We start from the raw sequence: 19,587 nt of genomic DNA, 5'->3' as shown, positions 1-19,587 counted from the left end.
TCCAACAACGCCTGTATGATTCGATTGTCCAGCGGACGACAGAGGTGTAAAACCCACGCTAACACCAGATGTCGCTGTCAACAACTCGGTGTCATGCAAGAAAGCTAAAGCTTCCAGACTAGTTATATAATGGCTATGCCAGGACACAAGATGAGATCACCAGAAATATGAGTAACGAGTCACATTTTTAATTTGGAATTCGGAGCTAATTTATTATTGACACATTCGGGTCATGAATTTTTTGTCAATTCGGAATCGGACCTAATCTAGTGACAAGGCGAATATGAAACTAAAAAAATGACGATCAAAGTCGTAGATAACAACGCATAGCGATGTATAGCGCGAAAAACTGTGAAGTAAATGGAAAACTACATCTTATCAAAAAACGAACGAAATGAAAAAATAAAATTAGCATAACAGTCCAAAAATGTTTCATAAAATCAAAAACTAGCCAACTTGCCTCTGGAATGCTATTATCCGTTAAACGTATTTTATGGTAAAGTTAGGTAACGTCAACTACTTGTCACGTAGTGTGTGTCAGCAATGAATTAAACAACGTCATTGGTGTCAGTATCATTTAACGATGGTCTTCTACAAAATGGCGGGTATGAATTTTGATTAATGGGAAATGACAACAAAAAGAAGACAGCGACGTCAGGCTTTTACTGTTTTAGGTCAGGCTTTTAGGTGGCGTTATCTTGTGTTGCGTGGGAGTTTATGGCTTTGTTGCCTTTGTTGTTTTGGCCACAGCCACACACAGTATTTCGTTTTGAGTGTCAGTTATTGTATTGGTAGGAGCATTATAAAACCCTAAATTTCAAATCTCAAAATTCGACTGGTCACTGTAACTCAGTTTTCAGAAGGCAGAAAGGAGGCATATAAATTACCGTACCTACTTTTAGTCTTCACGCTTTTTATTTTGTTTTTAAAATTTTGATTCATAAACGTACGGTACCAGGACTCTGTATTCGGGTGCTGTTGTAGTGTAGCCAGTTCTCTAACTGTTTGTCTGTCTGTAGAATACAATTACTGAAATACAGAATTGAAATACAATTTGTACCGTACATTAAATATGGTAGGGTGTACGGTACCTAATTGATTTCGGCAGGGCACAGGGCTAGCTTAATCTCTCAATCTGGTAAAACGGTTTCATAATACTGTAATAGCCTATGTACTTTTGTGATTAGTCGACCAGTCTAACGAAGGCAGATAGGTATCGGCACTGGCAGTCCTTAATTAAATAATAACTAGAAGCTGGGTCGTAGCCAGTAATTTTCAAAGGCTGAAAGGGGGGTTCTGACATTTCTAATCGCCAAATTTAACTGTAACAGCTAGGGTGGTGTAGCCAGTCTGCGGACGATTTCATTCAAACCGCTATAAAACAAAAACCAATATTTCGAACCCGTTAATTTTTACCGTAGGTGCATTGGCATTTATTCTATGTGTCAAACCTCGAATTAACTTTCTACGACCAGGGGTTAAAGCTATACAAACCGCCAACGTACAACACTCTGAAGACGTATTCGTGACCGAACGACCAGTGTGCGACCACTGATTTCAAGCCTTGAACATCGTTTCTGCTGCGTCGAGACTACGGCATACGCAGCCATGCGTGAAAAAAATAGGCTTCTAATTGCATTTCTGACCGTCATATATTTTGAGACCGCGGTTATTTCGAACAAAACTCGTTAAATTATAAACAAAGCACCGCATCACAGCAATCAAACAGACAAAAACACGGTGGTCGCAAATTGGTGGACAAAGATATTATCGACGTATTGGAAATGCGCACCCCCCTATTCCCCCTCCTTCAAATGTAGAAACGCGAAACTTTAAAGATGGTTAAAAGAAACACAACTCTACCCACCTGCCAAGTTTCATCTCTTTATCTCTTATATTTGTATGAATTTTCAAGCTTTTTTAAAGGAACAATGGGTAGTTGGCGACCTGAAAAAGTGGTCCTTTTTTTTTCTTCGGTCTGGTTTTCGGTCGTAACTTTTTGTTTGTGGCTGCATTTTAGTGTAATTTCGCAGAACTATGAGGGATAAGTGGAAAATAACGCGTGAGAAATATCGTCACGGTTTGTTAATTTTTTCATCATTAATTTAATCGATGAAGTTGATGGTCGCAAATAGGTCGTGGCCGCAAAGTGGGTAAGCCACCCTAGCAGGTCAGACCACAGGCCGAAAAACTTGGGTTTTCATTTTCAAGAGTCTTCAGGAGTGTCTAAAAAGCTATGAAAATTGCTTTTTATGATACAGAAAAATACCCTTTTTTACATGTCAAAAATAGAGGTTCCGAACCCTTTTAGCTCACCCCTAAATAGAAGTCATAGAGTCTACCGAAAAATTTAGTAAGTAGTGCCCTAACTGCCTAAATCATTTTAATACTGGAACAACTGGAATCTTCGACCTATGAAGCTTAGGTCCGTATACTGGTAGGCTATACAGCTATATGATTTACTGTACAAAAACAGCTGACACTGTGAGTCTGTGATTGTCTCATAATATATTTTGTCAATCTTCTATCTGCTTTTAAATTGCCTCATCTCTACAGCCCCCATCATCTGGTAATATTTCCAATAAGTGTTATTTTTTCGAGAAAACAAGAGTATTACAATGGAAAGTTTAAAAATGCTTATTCCTAAACTTGACAATGAAGAGAAATGCATCAAATATTTACAAGAGGTTGGAATACTGCAGTTGAAACGAAAATGTGCGAATGGACACTCAATGAAGCTAGTTTTCGGAGGAGGAAACAAGAATCGATGGCGTTGCTCTAAAAGAAACTGTAGAAAAGAAAAAGGAGTGCGAACAGATAATTGGCTTGCTAGTTCAAGGCTGCCATATGGAGATTTAATTCGCTTTATTTTTTCGTGGTCATGTGGATTGGCTTCCGCAAAATATTGTAAATCAGAACTTGGAATGAAAAAAGACATAATAACTGACTGGAATAGATACATGGGAGAAGTGTGTCTTTGGAAACTTTTAAGAAATCCTGTTACTATCGGAGGTCCAGATAAGCATGTGGAAATAGATAAAGTATACTTCGCAAAGAGGAAAAACCATGTTGGTCGAGTTCTTCCACAACAATGGGTGTTTGGAGGAATTTGTATCGAAACCAAGGAAGTATTCATGGTATCAGTTACAGATGATACACAAAGTACTGTAATTCCACCAATAATTGATTACATACACCCTGAAACGATAATATTTACTGAAGACTGGAGTGCGTTTCGGGCCATTCAGGATGAATCACCTGAAGAAATTTCAGAATCCCAACACCTGATATTAGAAGCGGGCTATAATTTTGTGGATCCTTGCAGTAAAGACCATACCAAACATATTGAACTTCTGTGGCACCCTGCAAAGGCAAAGAACAAGAGGAAGAAGCTAGCTGGGTATTTTGCTGAATTTCTTTGGCGTCACTCTTCTTTAGCTACACATTCTGGTAATATGTTTAATGTAATTCTTTCAGATATGGTTTCATTTCGGCCACCAACTGATTGAAAAAAAATTTCAGTTTTCATTCGCAAAATTTTTCTCAAAAAATATATCATTAAATTCTATGCATTTTTGTTGTTTACAATGTTTTTGTTTCATTACATTTTTGTATTGTGCCTACTATAACAGGATAAGCTTAGGTTTTTATATATTATAATTAACATCCAAATTAGGGATGCCACTTTTGGATTTACGAATCGGATCGATTCGAATCGCATCTTTTCCGAATCGGTTTTAGGATTTCGTGATTGACTTTTTCTACTTATCTGCCGTCATTTGTTTCAAGTTCGGCACAACACACTCGTTTACGCTTCACTCGAGATGATGTGTGGCGTAATTTCCACCAAACTGCACGTTCAGTTTCTACTAAATAGCCTAAGTTTCTATTATGCGCGAATTTAAATAGATCGTATACCTAAAAATTTGTGACAATTTTGATGAAAATTTTCAAAAGCACACCTGCGCTGCGACTAAGTTATTGTGCGCCCTGGCATGATTGGATAAAGAATCAGCTACCGACGTCTAGATAATATTTAATTTTGATTGAAATTTAATTTAAACTTTGCTCTGATTGAAATATTTCGCGTACAACTATTACTGAATCATCGGCCGGCAATGTTAATTGACAATCATGTTTCTCATCCTAAAATATGTATTTGTTTTGTTTGCAATTGTCAGGCTTCCACTCGAATGGCGGTAAACGAAATCAGAAGGACATAATGTAATAGTACATACACGTCTTTTTTCAGCTGTTACAAAAAAAGTAGTATTTAATTTTAATTTTGTTAGCGCGATACAAGCGGGAATAAAACATTTCGAATTCTTTCTAGCAAATGTCATAACCATAACGGACATTGTTTTTCTCAAAATTGCCTCAGTCCTGATACAAGTATAACACAATAATAACTCAGTATTGTAAGACTCACAGATAAGTTGCAACAGCAAGTTTTTCATCAATGCATTTATCATGATGGAAATGAGTGTGGCTTATTCACTGAAAAACCCTTATCATCTTTGCTATATAGCTTATTCCATTTTTTAGTTTTACTCATCTAGATTTGAGCTTTTTTGTGACTTTGAGCAAAAATACGCATGCAATAAAAAAATAAAAAAAAATAATGGAATCAGATTCGGAAAGATTCAATTCAAAAATTTTTGATTTGAGATTCGATTCGAAAAAAAAATGTATCCAGAAGTGGCAACCCTAATCCAAATATATTGTCAATAAGTTACTCTTGTACTAAATGAGTAATTTAAATAATGTGAAGATAGTTTCAATGTAGATAAAAGACAGTTACATAAAGAAATAACTACTGCGATTATTGTGATTTATTTTGTCTGGATGTTTTATGCCCTCAGGCTATATGTTTTTTTGGACATTTTGAATTGATCAACTTAATCAAGCTAAAGATGGTAGGATAGTTAGGAGTTTATTTCAATTGTTTTATAGTATAAGGAATATAGATATGAGAAAAGATTTCATATAGTCCGAATTTTCTGTCATCAATTTTACCTGTTTTTTACTCCAACGAGGTTGTGTATAAACAGCGACTCTCATTTTGAATATTTCCTTATTTTCGGGGAGAGAACTATCAATTGGATAGAGAAAAATTGTAATATGCGATTGGACTAAATTGAAACTGTTTTGTTATAAATTTTAATTTTTTAAAAATTAGTTTGGTATGTATTTTACACAGATATAAAGTGTTGGCATAACTCCTGTTGTTAGACTTTTGTACTTGTATATCGTTTAGTGAAGAGTAACTAATTTATTATGGTATATTTTCTACTGGGTAACAAAATTTCAGTCTTCCAGATGCAGGGAGTAATTGTATGCTATTTGCATGTTCATATAAAAGTGTTACACTGAAATATAAATATTTTTCATGGAGAAGCTTATTATTCGAACTGTTGTATTAATTGAACACTACAGATATTCTTCATATATAAGGTATATATTGATATATATGCACATATATATATATATGAAAATCCCTGTAAGATATTGCAAATCAGTCGAACTATTTTCAATAAGATAGCGTTTTTATTCTTATTTTTTGAATTGCGCATGCGAGAGAATAGACATGTTTTTGTTCAAACTCTCATGCTTCTTCTAATGATACCAATTATCTGAAAGAATTTTCTATTACAAACTTTGTTTGCTTTCCTGGCATGCTTTTTAATGCTACTCACCATATGTTTTTATCATTCACTTGTTGCCTTTATACTGATTATTAATGATTATGGACTCAATCAAAAAGAAACTGCTTATAATACTATATCTTACTTCCTGTTTTTTGTTACTGTAATATTAGTATGTTCATCTAATTATGATATAACTCTTGGTTGTGCTGCTTCACTATACTACAGTTTATCAACTAGTTTTATAATAATATTCAACATGAGTTATTCAAATCACTGCCATTGAAATGATTTGTTTGCAGATTTTTGCTGCTATCCTAAAATGTTTTTGCTTTTCCAGAATCCAGCTTCTTAAGTACATTGATTAACTACTATTTTATTTATGCTATAAAGAGAGATAAAAGAGACACAATGCCGTGGTTTACTTCATGGCCTGAATCAATAAAAAAGCGAGCATGCCGATATTTATTACAGCACTATCTTGGACAATTCCTGCAGGAGAAACTTCGCTTAGACCAGCTCAGTGTGGATTTATATAACGGAACTGGATATGTAAATGATGTTGCACTCGATATATGGGCTTTAAATGGAATGTTAGACCAGGCTCATGTGCCTATGGAAATTGTAGATGGTTTTATTGGATCAATCGTCGTCACAATCCCATGGTCTGCATTACTGAGTGACAATTGTAAAGTTGAAATCAAGGGGTTGGAAGTGACGCTTCAACCGAAGTATCGCACTGACGTAGATCATGGAAATATGACTGATTCTTTGTATAAAAGCCTTGGGAATATGACAACATCAATGCAACTTGCTGAAGGTTGCCTCAAAGAAGAAGAAGATGAAGCTCAAGACACATCTGCTGGAGGACTTTTTGAGGGACTTGAAGTTTTTGCGCAAACTATTGAAACTGTTCTATCAAAAATTAAGGTTTCATTAACAGATATGGTGATTCGCGTTGAACATTTGCCGGAAAATTCTGGAACGGGTATTGGTCTTGAAGTTCATATAGAGCGTATTGAATATTTTGACGAAATTACAATGGAGGACAAGAATGACTCTTCCCCAGCGCACGAGAAGAAACCTCAACACACTGGCGACAAAAAAACTGTTTACCAACAGGAGAGTATTACATGCAAGCATTTTCGAGCCACTGGTATCAAAATACTTATGGATGAATTTCCAGAGCAGTTGAGAACAACTCCACCTGGGTCAACTGGCAGCCCAGAAGCACGAGGTACAGAACCAATTGACATATCGCACACTGAGTTTGAAACGATGAAAATCATAGAGGAGAGACTAGATAAGCCTCAGAAGGAAACTAAATACGATGGCCCAGTTGTAATTGGAAAATTTTTTGGCTGGCAAGAGGTTAAACTTCGTATTCGGCAAAGTGAACATGTATCTGCACCGAAACTTGATGCTGAATGTTTTTTTGGATCCTGCAGTATGTTCCTTACACCACACCAAGTCCATCTATTAGCGGAATTTGCAAGTGGAATTGCTACTCCTGTTTCAGTAAGTCCCGACCCCCAAAGAGATGAATTTCTATCAATGCAGACAAATAATTTCGCAACATGCCATGATGGGATAAAATTATCACCTACAAATGCAATGACCTCACCGTCGGATAAAGACAGAGAAGAATTAAGAAAACGTAATCGACAAAGAAATGAAGATCTTTATTTGGCGAATCCGCCTTATCAAGATATTGATGAAGGAGATCAGTTCTTTTCGATGGAAGGTTCAAAATTGTATTCACATGTTCCCCAAGAAGCAGCAGAGTATGAAAACAGTGAATATGGGACTTCAATTTATAGTCAATCAACAGGTTTTACGCCATCATCTGCCTATACTAACCGTTCTAGAATGACACCCATGCACCCTTCGTCGAAAGTAATGGGTGGAGGCCATCACCATTTTGGCACAGAACATGCCCAGTCAAAATACAATGGTTATGGTACATCTCCACATGGTCTGAGACGGCATCACTCAAGTCGCAGTGAAGAAGATAAAACAACATCGAACCATTGTCATTATCAGTTTCATATCAGAGCAATGGCAGTCACGGTACTTCATATAAATCCTCTGCCGCCATCAGCGTCGCCCACACATTCCCATAAAGTCGATTCGTCCTTAACACCTCAGCCAAGTTTAGAGAGCAACGTTGATTCTTCTAATACAAGTGTTACAAACTGCCATGTTGAAATGTCAAATAAGTATTATGCATTGTGTGAAACCCTCCTTGACGAAACGCTCAAAGCCAACAAAAATATAAACACTTTAAGAAGTGATTTAGCTTCAGTGTGTTGTCCACATGATCATCTTCGTTTCACAGCAGCACATATACATCTTGACAGTGAGCAAAAAACATCTCAAACATCCAGCAGTGAACTTTCATTTGGTAAAGCTGAAATTACTGAATGTTTGTTTATTGATGCTCCCAGAAAATCTTCTTTAAAAAGTGGGAAAACGAAAAGCTCTCCAGTGCTAAAGAAAAAGGTTTCTGTTCATTCTGAAATTCTGGTGTTCGATCCTAAACCTTATGCCGGTGGTTTGGTGAAAACAGCACAATCGGAAATGTCACCTGATATCAAGATTAGTATAAATAATTTTGATAGTCATCGATCTTCTAAAACAACATTGCATGTTCATCTCTCTGCTTGTGAATCTGAAGTTGATATTAGCATTGTAGATCGATTGAGCACACTGCTTTATCCCCCTGATTCAATAACGAAAGCACAATCTAATGCCGCAAGTATGTTCTCACCTACAAGCTATGCTCACAGTCTTCCTGATGCTTACAGCCAACAAGCAGCTTTCAATGAAGCTCTTTCAGAGGATAATAAGGATCGTCAATTAAATTTGAACATCTCTGCATCATTTTTGAAAATCAATTTCCGATTTCCAATCGCAGATTTGAGACCGGAAATGGAGCGACGACCATGGTACAATCGTTCATTACGAGATGAAACACTTATTCTTGAAGCTCATGACATTGCTTTCCTAACTTCTTCGCTTGGATCAGGTGGACAAGTAGGATCTCGTTCTGGACAGAAATGGCAAACGCATAGCTCATCTAGCTCACAGCAACGACAGGAATTCGAAATCACAGTAAAGGATTTACACGTTCTTTACTCAGATGAACCAGAGAGACCTAAATCATTTCTACGCATTAGTCAAAGTCCATCTGTGATCGGACCCTTAGGAGGTCATGTTGATGCAAACAGTGGGATGGATTATCCACATATTAAAGTAACAATAAACCCAAGTCATGAAGAAAGCAACAACGTTCTTCTACAAGGTAACACAACTTTAACAGAGCAACCATCACCAACTAAAAAGAAGTTTGAAAATTCTGAGGACCCTTGGTTGGATGAAGAATTCATGTCTGGCTCACATAATAGCTCTTCTGATGCAAACCCTTCACCATTTTCGAAGCGTAAAGTTATGTACAACAGTGAAGAAATGATTCTTCCTGGAGATTCGTCTGAAATTTCTGCGTTTTCTGATCATGCAATTTCAACATCTCTCATTTCAATCTCTATTCAGCTTCCCGCAGTAAATGCTTTTCTTGTCTCAAAACCATTTTTTGAAAACTTATATAATCGGATCAATAACGACATTTTACTGTGGGCTCCGGCTGCTCCTAGACCTCACGGAAAATCAAAGAATTTGTATGATTCTAGATCAGTGTCATATCTATCAGGAAGCACTTTTCAAATCCCTGATAAGGGTTTAGATATCGCAAGTCAGCTGTTGGTGAACAGTGATGAAATTGATGAAAACATGTCAAGCTCTTGTTCAGATTCTGATGACACAAGTACAAATTACTGCAGAGCTTCTTTACTTGGAGCTTCAAGGCGAACTGTCAAGTCAGTCAATGAAAACGGAATGTCAGTTGGAAAACAGAGCCTCATCTCTATCAATACTTATATAGGATGTGGCCGATTATCTGCGAAGTGTAACTATATTTGCCCAGATGGGTCTGTATCTAACTCCGTACACGGTGAAGTCGTGGTTATGTTGAAAGATGCAAATATTTTCAATGTTGCCAGTTATTGTGGAAATCCTTTGCTTGACTATGTATGTATACAAATAAAAAATTTCAGTCTTTTTCATAAAGCTGATGTTCCAACATTAGGTGCTGCTCTTCCTCCTGTTGAAAGGTTGACTGCAGATGCACCAACTCATTTGGACAAAGTTTTAACGAATTGTGAAGAGGGAATTTCAAGCACATTCAGTGGAAAACAAAATCAAGAAACACAGAATATGATAGTTTTAGCGATAAAGCTTCAAACGGAAGAAGCCCGGCCATTGAAACAATGCCTTCTGGCTGCTGGAATCAACGGTGTCACACTACATCACAGATTCACAAAACCAGGACAAAGCTGGCTGGAACAAATAATGGATTTAGTAGATGCAACAGATGACCAAGTTTTGGGATACAAACCTCCTTCTTTTATCACAGAAATTCATCTTAATGTCAAAAACTCTGCAGCAATATATAGACCAGTAAACATGTTTCCTCCAGTGAGCGCTGTTGTTACCGCAACATCATTTTCTTTGTCTTCAAATATTGTTGCAGGGGCACCCATGTCAGCTTTGAATATTATCATTGATGAAGCTAAAGTATACATCACGGATCAACAAAATATGTCCTACGTTGATCTAGTTTACGATTATGCCTGCGTCGTAGATGTTAATTTCTTTGATATGTGTTTAAAATTACGCAATGAAAACTCGAACAATGAAACCGGTCATGGTATGAATAACAACGAACCTCTGATCGATTTTCAAGCTTCGAATAATATTATCATGCTAAGAACTTGTGCTGATTCTTGTGCTGCATTGGGTGCTTTGGTTCAATATCTTGCTGACGATGGAGATTTAGCAACAGGACTGCAAGATGATGATTCTATTTCTGATTATCAAAGTCAGGTTGATATGGGTTACGCTGAACAAAGTCAGCAGCAAAACGAACCGAGCGAATCTTTTTATGAAAACGAACAAAATGAGGAAGAAGACGATGTTGCTGATCAAATCACTGATGCAATGGAGGAATTTTTTGAAGACGCCGTTTCAGATTTTAATGTTTTTGAGGCGAAACCAAAATCTGCGATGACGGAGTCAATGTATGCATTTTCATCTAGTTCTGACAAAAAAGAAAGACCACGTCCAAGCAGACATCATGATATTATGTCTCAGTCTGTCATGATGCCAAATGATTTTAACAAGCGAAAAGTCAAAAATCGAAAAACTGATGTTTTTGCAAGACATTCTGGCCAAGATTTTTATTATTCTGCTTTTCATAAACCCGGTGTTCGTCACGATTCCGAAACTCCCAATGACGATGATTTCTGTATAATTGAAGATGATTTCGGAGTTTCACAGAGAAGCAGTGAACCTGAGATAGCCTACAGAAAGTGTGATGGAGATTTTGATGAAGACACAACTCACATTGCCTTGGTAGAAAACCACTTCAAACCCACAGGGAAGATTGATCAACTCCAGCCACCAGAACATTTCCCTTCTCCTGTCATGCGATACACTTTGAAAGAGCTATCATGCATATGGTATATGTATGGTGGATCTGATTTTAAAACTCAAGATATTCCGTCAAGAAAAAATAGTGGCGCAAGAGCAAAAGATATTCCCGTGCAACAGCAGTCTCCTAAATCAAAGATTTCATCCTCGATGCACTATAATGCAAGAAAAAGAACATTAAGCGTTGGTAAACAAGGTTCTTCTAGAGATTCAACAATGCTGATGGAAGTCCATCTTACCAAAGTACGTTGTCAGTTTGAGCAATATCCTGAAGATACATTTGAAGCAAATAGAACGGTTCTTATTATTTCTGATTTTGAAATTAAAGATAAACTTCAATCTTCACAGATAAATAAATTCTTGTATCGGTTCCATAGTGAAGCAAGTCCTAGACAAGCTCATGCCAAAGCTTTACTTGTGAAAGTTTTACAAATTCGTCCAGAAGGTGCAGGAACCCCAACTGAAAGCAGATTACGTATTTCATTGCAGCCTTTGCGACTTAACGTTGATCAAGACACACTCAATTTTTTAACCAAGTTTTTCAGTGATATTTCTTCAGCTGCGAATGATGAAAATGGTTCGCCATCCCACTGGATTGCTCCTATGTCAGCGTATGAGACAGCAGTTGGGTCACCTCCTTCAGGACAAAATCACCCAAGTCCCAAAAACTTTGGCACTCCTTACTCATCACCCATAATGACACGACCAAAACCTCAGGGACCAAATTTGGCCACAGGAACACCCCCTGACAATAATACCATGCTGAATGGAAGTTCTCCTTCTGTCAAAAGTGGTGGAAGTTCTGATAGAAGCGCCAGCAGTTTTCCTACTTTGCAGCCAACATTTTTCCGAGAAGTTATATTCTCACCTGAAGTACCGATACGTTTGGATTATCATGGTAAACGAATTGATACAGAACAAGGAACAATATCTGGTTTATTGATGGGCCTGGGTCAACTGAACTGCTCACAACTAAAATTAAAACGAGTAGTGAATCGCCACGGTGTTCTAGGCGTGGATAAGCTTATCACATACTTGTTAAACGAATGGGCTGCTGATATCAGAGCAAATCAACTGCCTTTGATATTAGGTGGTGTCGGCCCAATGCATTCTGTGGTACAATTATTCAAAGGTGTCAGAGATCTGGTATATTTACCAGTTGAGCAATATCGAAAAGATGGCAGAATTGTGAGAGGATTGCAAAGAGGTGCAACTTCATTCGGAACATCAACAGCTATGGCCACTCTGGAAATTACTAATCGTGCGATTGGATTGATTCAATTTGCTGCGGAAACTACATACGAGCTCGTCTCTCCAGCTGAACTTTATAGACGTGAGATGTACGCGCAACGTAACTGGCGTACACTTGGGAACCATGCAATACGTCGACAACCCGCTGATATCAGAGAAGGAATGAACAATGCTTTAACTGTTGTTAAACATGGAGTAGAAGACACAGCCGGGGCTATAGTTAGAGTCGCACAACAGGAGCATGGAAGAAAAGGTGTCACAGGTGCTGTGGGAGGAGTTTTGAGACATATACCTCCTGCATTGGTTCGACCTGTCATAATGGCAACAGAGGCAACTACAAATGTCCTGAGTGGAATAAGAAACCAAATTCAACCAGATGCAAAACAGCAAGATGAAGATAAATGGAAAGACATGAACTCTCAAGAAATTTTGTAGATTTATAAACATTAGTAGTGAATTCATTCACAAATTATCCTATTAATTTAGTATTTCCACTTTACAATTCGATTATTCATCTTTTGAAAAGAATTGTTACACAGATACTTAGTGTGAACTTTGGCATAGAACATGTTTTTTTTTTCAAACAAATAATTTAAAATGACAAATAGCTGCTTTCCACCACACATGCCTGAGAAATCAATTGACCATATATAGCAGCTCAAACTAATTTCCTTAAAGTGTTAAAAAACGAGTGTTCAACGGTACAAAATCACTATTTCATTTGATGTATGAACTTCAACCGGTATTATTCACTATTTAGACAATATAAATGAAGAGTGCGTAGTAGTAAACTGCATGGTGCTATTATTATTTTATTTTGCTGTATGTACTCTGTGTAAATTTTACAAAAATCTTGATCTCATTACAGAGGGTTCCACTTCCACTAGATTTTGTATCACCACAAACATAATTTGTGCGACAAAGAACCTGAATTAAATCAAATCATTGCATATACGGGTTATATTGATGAAATGGATGCTTCAACCAAAATATACGAAATTTGAAAAAAAAAAATTTGAGAAGAATAAGGGAATGTCAATTTTTCATTTTCAAACTAACTTTTTATTGAGATACAATGGTGAATATCGCTATTCAATTAGAAATCAGCTTGAAAGGAAATCCTTTTTTGTAATTTTTTTTTCAAATAAAATTTTTCCGAAATTTCTTTCAACCTTTGCCCCTTTGTCTTGAAACTCTTGAAATAGTGTGATGTGTGTGATGGTATTGAAGTTCTAAGAGTGGAACGCTTTTGGTTACTCTGTACATTGAAGTATATTTATCGCACTGTGTAATGTATATATTATCAATTTGTATAAATGTGCAATTATTTTAATAACATTTGTTTATCCTGTCTTTATTGTTGTTGGTCATAATAATGTTTTCTTGTTTTCGTTTCCCTCGAGGATTTTAGCTTTTCGAATAATACCATTAGTGCAGACTTGTTTAGAGTGAATGGAGATATTGAATCTTTCATATTCCTAACCATCATTGTTACAAACAGCAAATTTTTTGACCTAAGGATGATAAAGCATACATTTGCCTAGACCAGGTGTTCTCAACCTTTTTTCTTTCTTGACAATTAACTTTTGGGGAAAACTACAAAAAAAAACTAAAAACTCTTTCCGCAAAAATGAGCAATTTTACTTTATGAATCCTCCAGAATCTATCATTTATTATGTGAATGTATTCTATATTGAGAAAGTCAGTTATATAGTTTTGACCTATTTTTCATGTATTTGTATGACCTTAATCTACCTTGTGCTAATTGGTCTATTGGGGTCAGTTTTCAATGTCAGTTCCACTTTTTACGAAACAGAAGAAAAGTTATAAAGAATTCATGTATATTAAATTTACGATAATCCACATCTAATTCAACAGTGACAAACAATGGCATTTAAAAAATCCATATTGAGTGTATTTATATATTTGATTGCTTTAACAGCTATTATTATAATTCAGTGTGATCAATTGGGCCTTTGTTTATTTCTTTGTTTGGGCTTAGACAGTCTTCGTACAAGGTATGGCCCAAACTCAATGCTTTTTTGTTTATGTTCATTGCTCTATCCTTTGCTATAACTAGTTCTTGTGTTTATTCTTTTTCTAGTATTTTGAATAAGTGGCTTCTATTGTTCATTATACTATTATTCTAGATTTAATTTCAGGTCTTAGAGCGATTTTTTTATCACATGGAAAATTTGAACTTGTATTTGTTTTAAATTCCTATTCATAATTGATCATCGAAACCAATTAACGAGCTCATATCTGTCATCATTTTTTCAATTTAATGTCATACCTTTAGTATTAAATTTTCCAAGGAATATTTGAAGGACGCATGTTACAATTATATATCATAATAATTTACTGCCAGGCAATTGGGCAAGTTTTCACTCTATCTTATTTTTCATATCGTGGTGCATCTTAAAAAGACGAGCTACTATTATTCATAGCTTGTTATTATTTTTGTAATTCATCCCATCTCAAAGCAGTTTTTCCATAGCACACCAATGGCATTAATTCTGAACTGAGAGTAGCATTTTCCGTATTAAAAAAATATAGATCAGTCTGGCATGATAGTCCAAATTTTTGGGTTAATAATGCCTTTTTTAAAGTGAAAATTCCCACACAGCGTATTTTGGAATTAATTTTTTACAGTTGAATATCGCAAATTTGTGTTCGTATTGTTTTCAGTTATTGCAAATATTTTGGGCAAATTTGCTTCAGTTTTTACTAACATACTTTATGAATATTTCCATTTGTCGTAAAGAATTGTTTTTCATTTTCTGAATATGTACAAATTATACATTTAGCGAAGGCTTAATTCTTGTGATCGGTAAATTTTTCTTTAATATGTGCCTCATCTCTGACTGTATATGCCGAGATTATTTGTTGAAAAGTTATTTGAATAATAAAGATATCATTTCTGTTTTATTATCAGGTTTTAATTAGTTGATTTTGCTTTCTCGTTCTCACCAAGTTTAACTATCATCATGTCTGTACATAGTGTGGATCATATGGGACCTCCTGATATTGATGATGGTTACCGTGGTTACGACATTGATGAGGAAGGTCAAGTTGTGGAATTCTACGATCACACAAATGAATCGAGCGTCCATGGTGGTAACAGTGGAATTAGTGGATCCAAGCGATTGTTGGCGGACCCACCTCCTGCCCAGAATATAGCTGCAACACGCAAAAGAGCAGTTCGTAAAAGTGCTGGATGTTGTTCTAGTTGTGTCGGATGCTTGATTACTATTGGTAAACTGCCGATTGCATCTGCCATATGCATGATATTGATGTGGGTTGGCACAGGAATGTTTATCGGTGGAGGGTGGGCTGTTCTGGACGAAACACAAGCACTTTATCAACGATATGGTCCAACAAATGGAAACCCAGCACGAGATCCACCACCAGAATATTTCTTAGTTGGCGGTGGACAAAGCAGTCTCGATAATCGCTATGAACTACGGAATCCTGAGGATCTTGGAAACAGAGTTCCTGAAGTGTTTCTCGGCATCAAACGGTCGTTTTGTGGCATCATTGCTTTCATGTTCGTTTTTTCCATTATTGTCGTGGTTGATGGTTCACGGAGCACTCATGAAATCCATTCTTCTACTAGAGGTTGCAAGAGCTCAAGCGCTGGGGTGTGTTGTAGTGTTTCTATCATATTCCTATCCTATGGGCTTTTACTTGGATGGGTGTTCTGGCTCTGTTTTGCGACACTCGGCGTCTATTATTACAGAGTAGTCATGCTTCGATGCGATGATATGGAACATCGTGGATTTTCTGAAGGTGTGAAGAAAGATATTTGTCTCGATCTTGTACAGTTCGGTATCGTTATGTTTAAAAACACAAATGATCAAGATTTCGGAAAAATTTGCGGACCAGGAGACAGCAGTAGGCGCACTGTCGGACAACTACAAGATTATTGTGACAACTATTCCCACGCCTGGCAACTTATGCTCGTTTGTTTCTCTGGAGCTCTTCTCAATATAATAGCTATGATGCACTCATTAATGATTGTCACTGGAAACTACAACAACCTTCAGAGACGATACATGAGACCGAGGCAAAGCAGGGCCCAAACTGTAGCTTCTTACTCCCCTGCAATGACCCATCGTACAGCAGTTAGCAGCAATGCTACTGCTCCTCCATTCGTGGTTGGAACAAGAAATGGATCTAATGGAGAATACAGGTAAAATTCATAAATGTGTTTTTAAAGCATAAACAGGTTTGCCTATTCAATAAACCTGTTTTTCCATACATTGTCACATTTTTCATATTGGGCGGGGCTATGTAAAGCGGTCACTAGTTTCTGAAAGGGATAAAAATCATTCCAGTTCGGCGTGGGGTTTGACTTCCATAGTGAAATGACAAACTTTCGAAATAGATAACTAATTCACACTAAGTATTCAAATAGTCGATATGTTTTAATAAACATTGATTATATTAGATTAAGTTGAGATTTATTTACTGGAGTATAATGAATTCACTCACAATCCAAGGTTACTCTGATATGTTCTTTACAAAAATATTTATTTGAGTAATTGGTGGTTATTGCACGCATACCAGTAAAGTCTAAACAAGCTTCACAATTTCGACAGGTTTCCTTTCAATTTGTAATTTTTCTTATGTTTTTCTATCTTAGAAGGCGTCGTTCAAAAGATATTGAGATGGATCACTTTGATGATGATGGAAGAATGCCAACTTACAACGAAGCGGTAGGAACACCAAGTGCCTCTTACATTCCACCGCAGAGATTCCAAAAAGATAGTCATGTTGGTGTAGATTACTATTACAAAAGATACTAAGCAATGCTTTTATAGACCTCAAAGTTTGGTCACTTCCATTCTTGTATATAATTTGATCAAATGTTTCTGGAACATGCAACTTATATTGCAAATTTTGATAAACATGTTACGATGAGCACTCAAATATATTGCATCAATGTTTAGTACATGTATTTGTTATACACATACTGCCAACAAAACATTTCGTTTACAATAAAATGAAAAGAACATGCCAACCTATCATTCCTTCGATGACCAATTTTTTTAGTTTTATAATACATCTAATTTTTATCCAGTTTCTGATCATGCTTTTAATATTGCTGTATTTTATTAAATTGAATATTCCCCCAGAATAAAATCAAATGAGCCAGATAATAAGTCAACCATCAGCTGGAAAAATTAGTAATTTCAAATTTACCGTTATCTTTCTTTCAATGTTACTATTGTAAAGAATACAATTTTCAACTAGGTGCCATTATGATTTTAATAATTTTGTGACATCCTTGGTATTAATTTTTCTCTGGAAGCAGGACATACCCCTTTTGTACACTTTAATACAATGAATGTATTCTATTACATACAAAAGCTGGTCTTAGGATACATATTCTTCACTGATTTCAATTTTCCTGAACAACTATTATCTGTTGCAAAATTGAATCAATAATTGTCCTCTGTGAATTATTTGTATTTTCAATTTCATATTGCACTGCTCATATTGCACTGCATTTTTTTATTGCAACTCATTTCATATATTGCTTTATATCTCCTACTGATACACTTTATATTCCACACTCATTATTTGGATCTTCATATTGCATAATATCTAGAGTAGGGATGTTAGGCGTTTCAAATGCTTATTTTCTAATTTGTGAACTTATCTAGAATGAGAGCATCTTCAACTTTTCATATATTGTGTTTATTTTAAACATTGGTACTGTTTCATTTTGCTTACTGAATTGTGATGCTTTGAGTTTCATATATTTTATCTGTTTATAGTTTCTTAGATTAATTAAAGTGCTGAACATTGCGCTTTTTAATAGTTTGATCTATTGTCTGTAAGCTTTGAGCTTTTTTGCTATTAATGATGCTTTTCTTGATGTTACTGTTATAATGAAATCTGATGAGATTTTCACAAAATATGGTTCAAGTGGGCTTCTTAAATTCTTTTCGAATGTTGAAAAATGAAGCACTGATCAATACATACGTATACATTAGTCGCACCAGTTAATAAAGCCTCATGACCAATTTTTGAGAAAAAGGGGATTTAAAGTGCGCTTCACGGTCCGAGAAATCTGATATATGTAAAATAACTTCCGGAAAGGTACTTATATTCCTGAAATGATTGTTTTATAAAGCATATTACTGTACACATTATAATATTTAGGCTTAGAACTTTACATTCTCATTTTACATGATCTTGGATTGGACCCTCGAGTATTGTTTATTTTGGGATCCCTTATACAATATTTATTACCAGATAACTAAAATGGCCAGGCCAAATTTTTTGTAACTCAACATTGTTATTATGCATAGTGTTTTTGCTAATAGACACTCAATCCCAATATTATATTGCAACATCTTGCATTGTGTTTGCTAGTACATTGTTTGGTTTATTTTACTATTATTATTTTATGCTTAATTATGTTTCACATAATAATCTGTCTATCACCCACTTATGATTCCTATATCTGTAATCAATACTCCTCTACTAGTCACAATATGCCAATTCTCTGGACACGGTGGGATTTTTAAATATAATATATTCTGCAGTTCAATTTGTTTATTACTGTAAATCAGGCGTTCCCAAGCTTTTTTCAGGACGACCCCAAAGACAACTTTCAAGTGTCCAGTGCGACCCCAGGTCAATATATATATTTTTCATGGAACTTTAGAGCTTTTTTCACAGGACTTTTGAGTTTGGTCATTTGGTGGTATTAAGTAAAATATGCTAAAACCAAACAGTGATGTCACAAAAATCACCTACATTTTTCATAGCATAAGCATTGAGGGATGCCTATGGGCCTGTTTTACAGTAAGCCATGGTACAAACTGCTAAATTTAACATGGTTTCTTCAGCGCCCTACATTCTTATCACTCCGACACAATTCGAGGTACGGTTTGGGAACCCCTGCTGTAAATATTGCTGATAAAATAGTAATAATAAAACCAAACATTGTACTTGCTCTTTATTTGGACTGGATTTCACATGATTATGTGTGCCTTACTATTTCTATATTATATCATTTTTTACTGATTTCTTGTTGATAATTTGTATAATACACAACTGATAACACCGCATGTCTTTTTGCTTCCATACCTAATCAGTGAAGGTCTCTCAATCCTGGAGTAAACAACAG

The 19,587-nt window shown here is 35.9% G+C and overlaps 2 protein-coding genes across 3 annotated transcripts; both read left to right on the top strand.

The window, feature by feature from the left end:
* Positions 1-6,056: 6,056 nt before the first annotated feature.
* Positions 6,057-15,378, top strand: LOC120338336 (autophagy-related protein 2 homolog A-like). The gene has a single exon (XM_039406314.2). It carries the CDS (start codon positions 6,057-6,059, stop codon positions 12,876-12,878), a length of 6,822 nt encoding a protein of 2,273 aa, XP_039262248.2. The 3' UTR covers positions 12,879-15,378.
* LOC120338349 (proteolipid protein DM alpha-like) lies at positions 15,360-19,526 on the top strand. Of its 2 annotated transcripts, none has more exons than XM_078116704.1 (2): positions 15,360-16,635; positions 17,092-19,526. In XM_078116704.1, the coding sequence occupies exons 1-2, from the start codon at positions 15,431-15,433 to the stop codon at positions 17,249-17,251; spliced, it is 1,365 nt and encodes a 454-aa protein (XP_077972830.1). In that variant the 5' UTR covers positions 15,360-15,430; the 3' UTR covers positions 17,252-19,526. The 2 variants fall into 2 exon arrangements, with proteins under 2 accessions (XP_077972830.1, XP_039262268.2); XM_039406334.2 differs by having other exon boundaries at positions 17,089-19,526.
* The last annotated feature ends 61 nt before the right edge of the window (positions 19,527-19,587 follow it).

Source organism: Styela clava, chromosome 10, assembly GCF_964204865.1.
Source record: "Styela clava chromosome 10, kaStyClav1.hap1.2, whole genome shotgun sequence".
NCBI classification, from domain to species: Eukaryota; Metazoa; Chordata; class Ascidiacea; order Stolidobranchia; family Styelidae; genus Styela; species Styela clava.
Note: the sequence above shows the minus strand (reverse complement) of the source record. Positions and strands in the feature narration are given on the sequence as shown.

Bases quoted from the DNA above. Each gene is read 5' to 3' on its own strand.
- LOC120338336 (XM_039406314.2), top strand. From the start codon at position 6,057: ATGCCGTGGTTTACTTCATGGCCTGAATCAATAAAAAAGCGAGCATGC.
- LOC120338349 (XM_039406334.2), top strand. From the start codon at position 15,431: ATGTCTGTACATAGTGTGGATCATATGGGACCTCCTGATATTGATGAT. The intron at 16,636-17,088 runs GTAAAATTCATA...TTTCTATCTTAG, and splicing joins GGATCTAATGGAGAATACAG to AAGGCGTCGTTCAAAAGATA.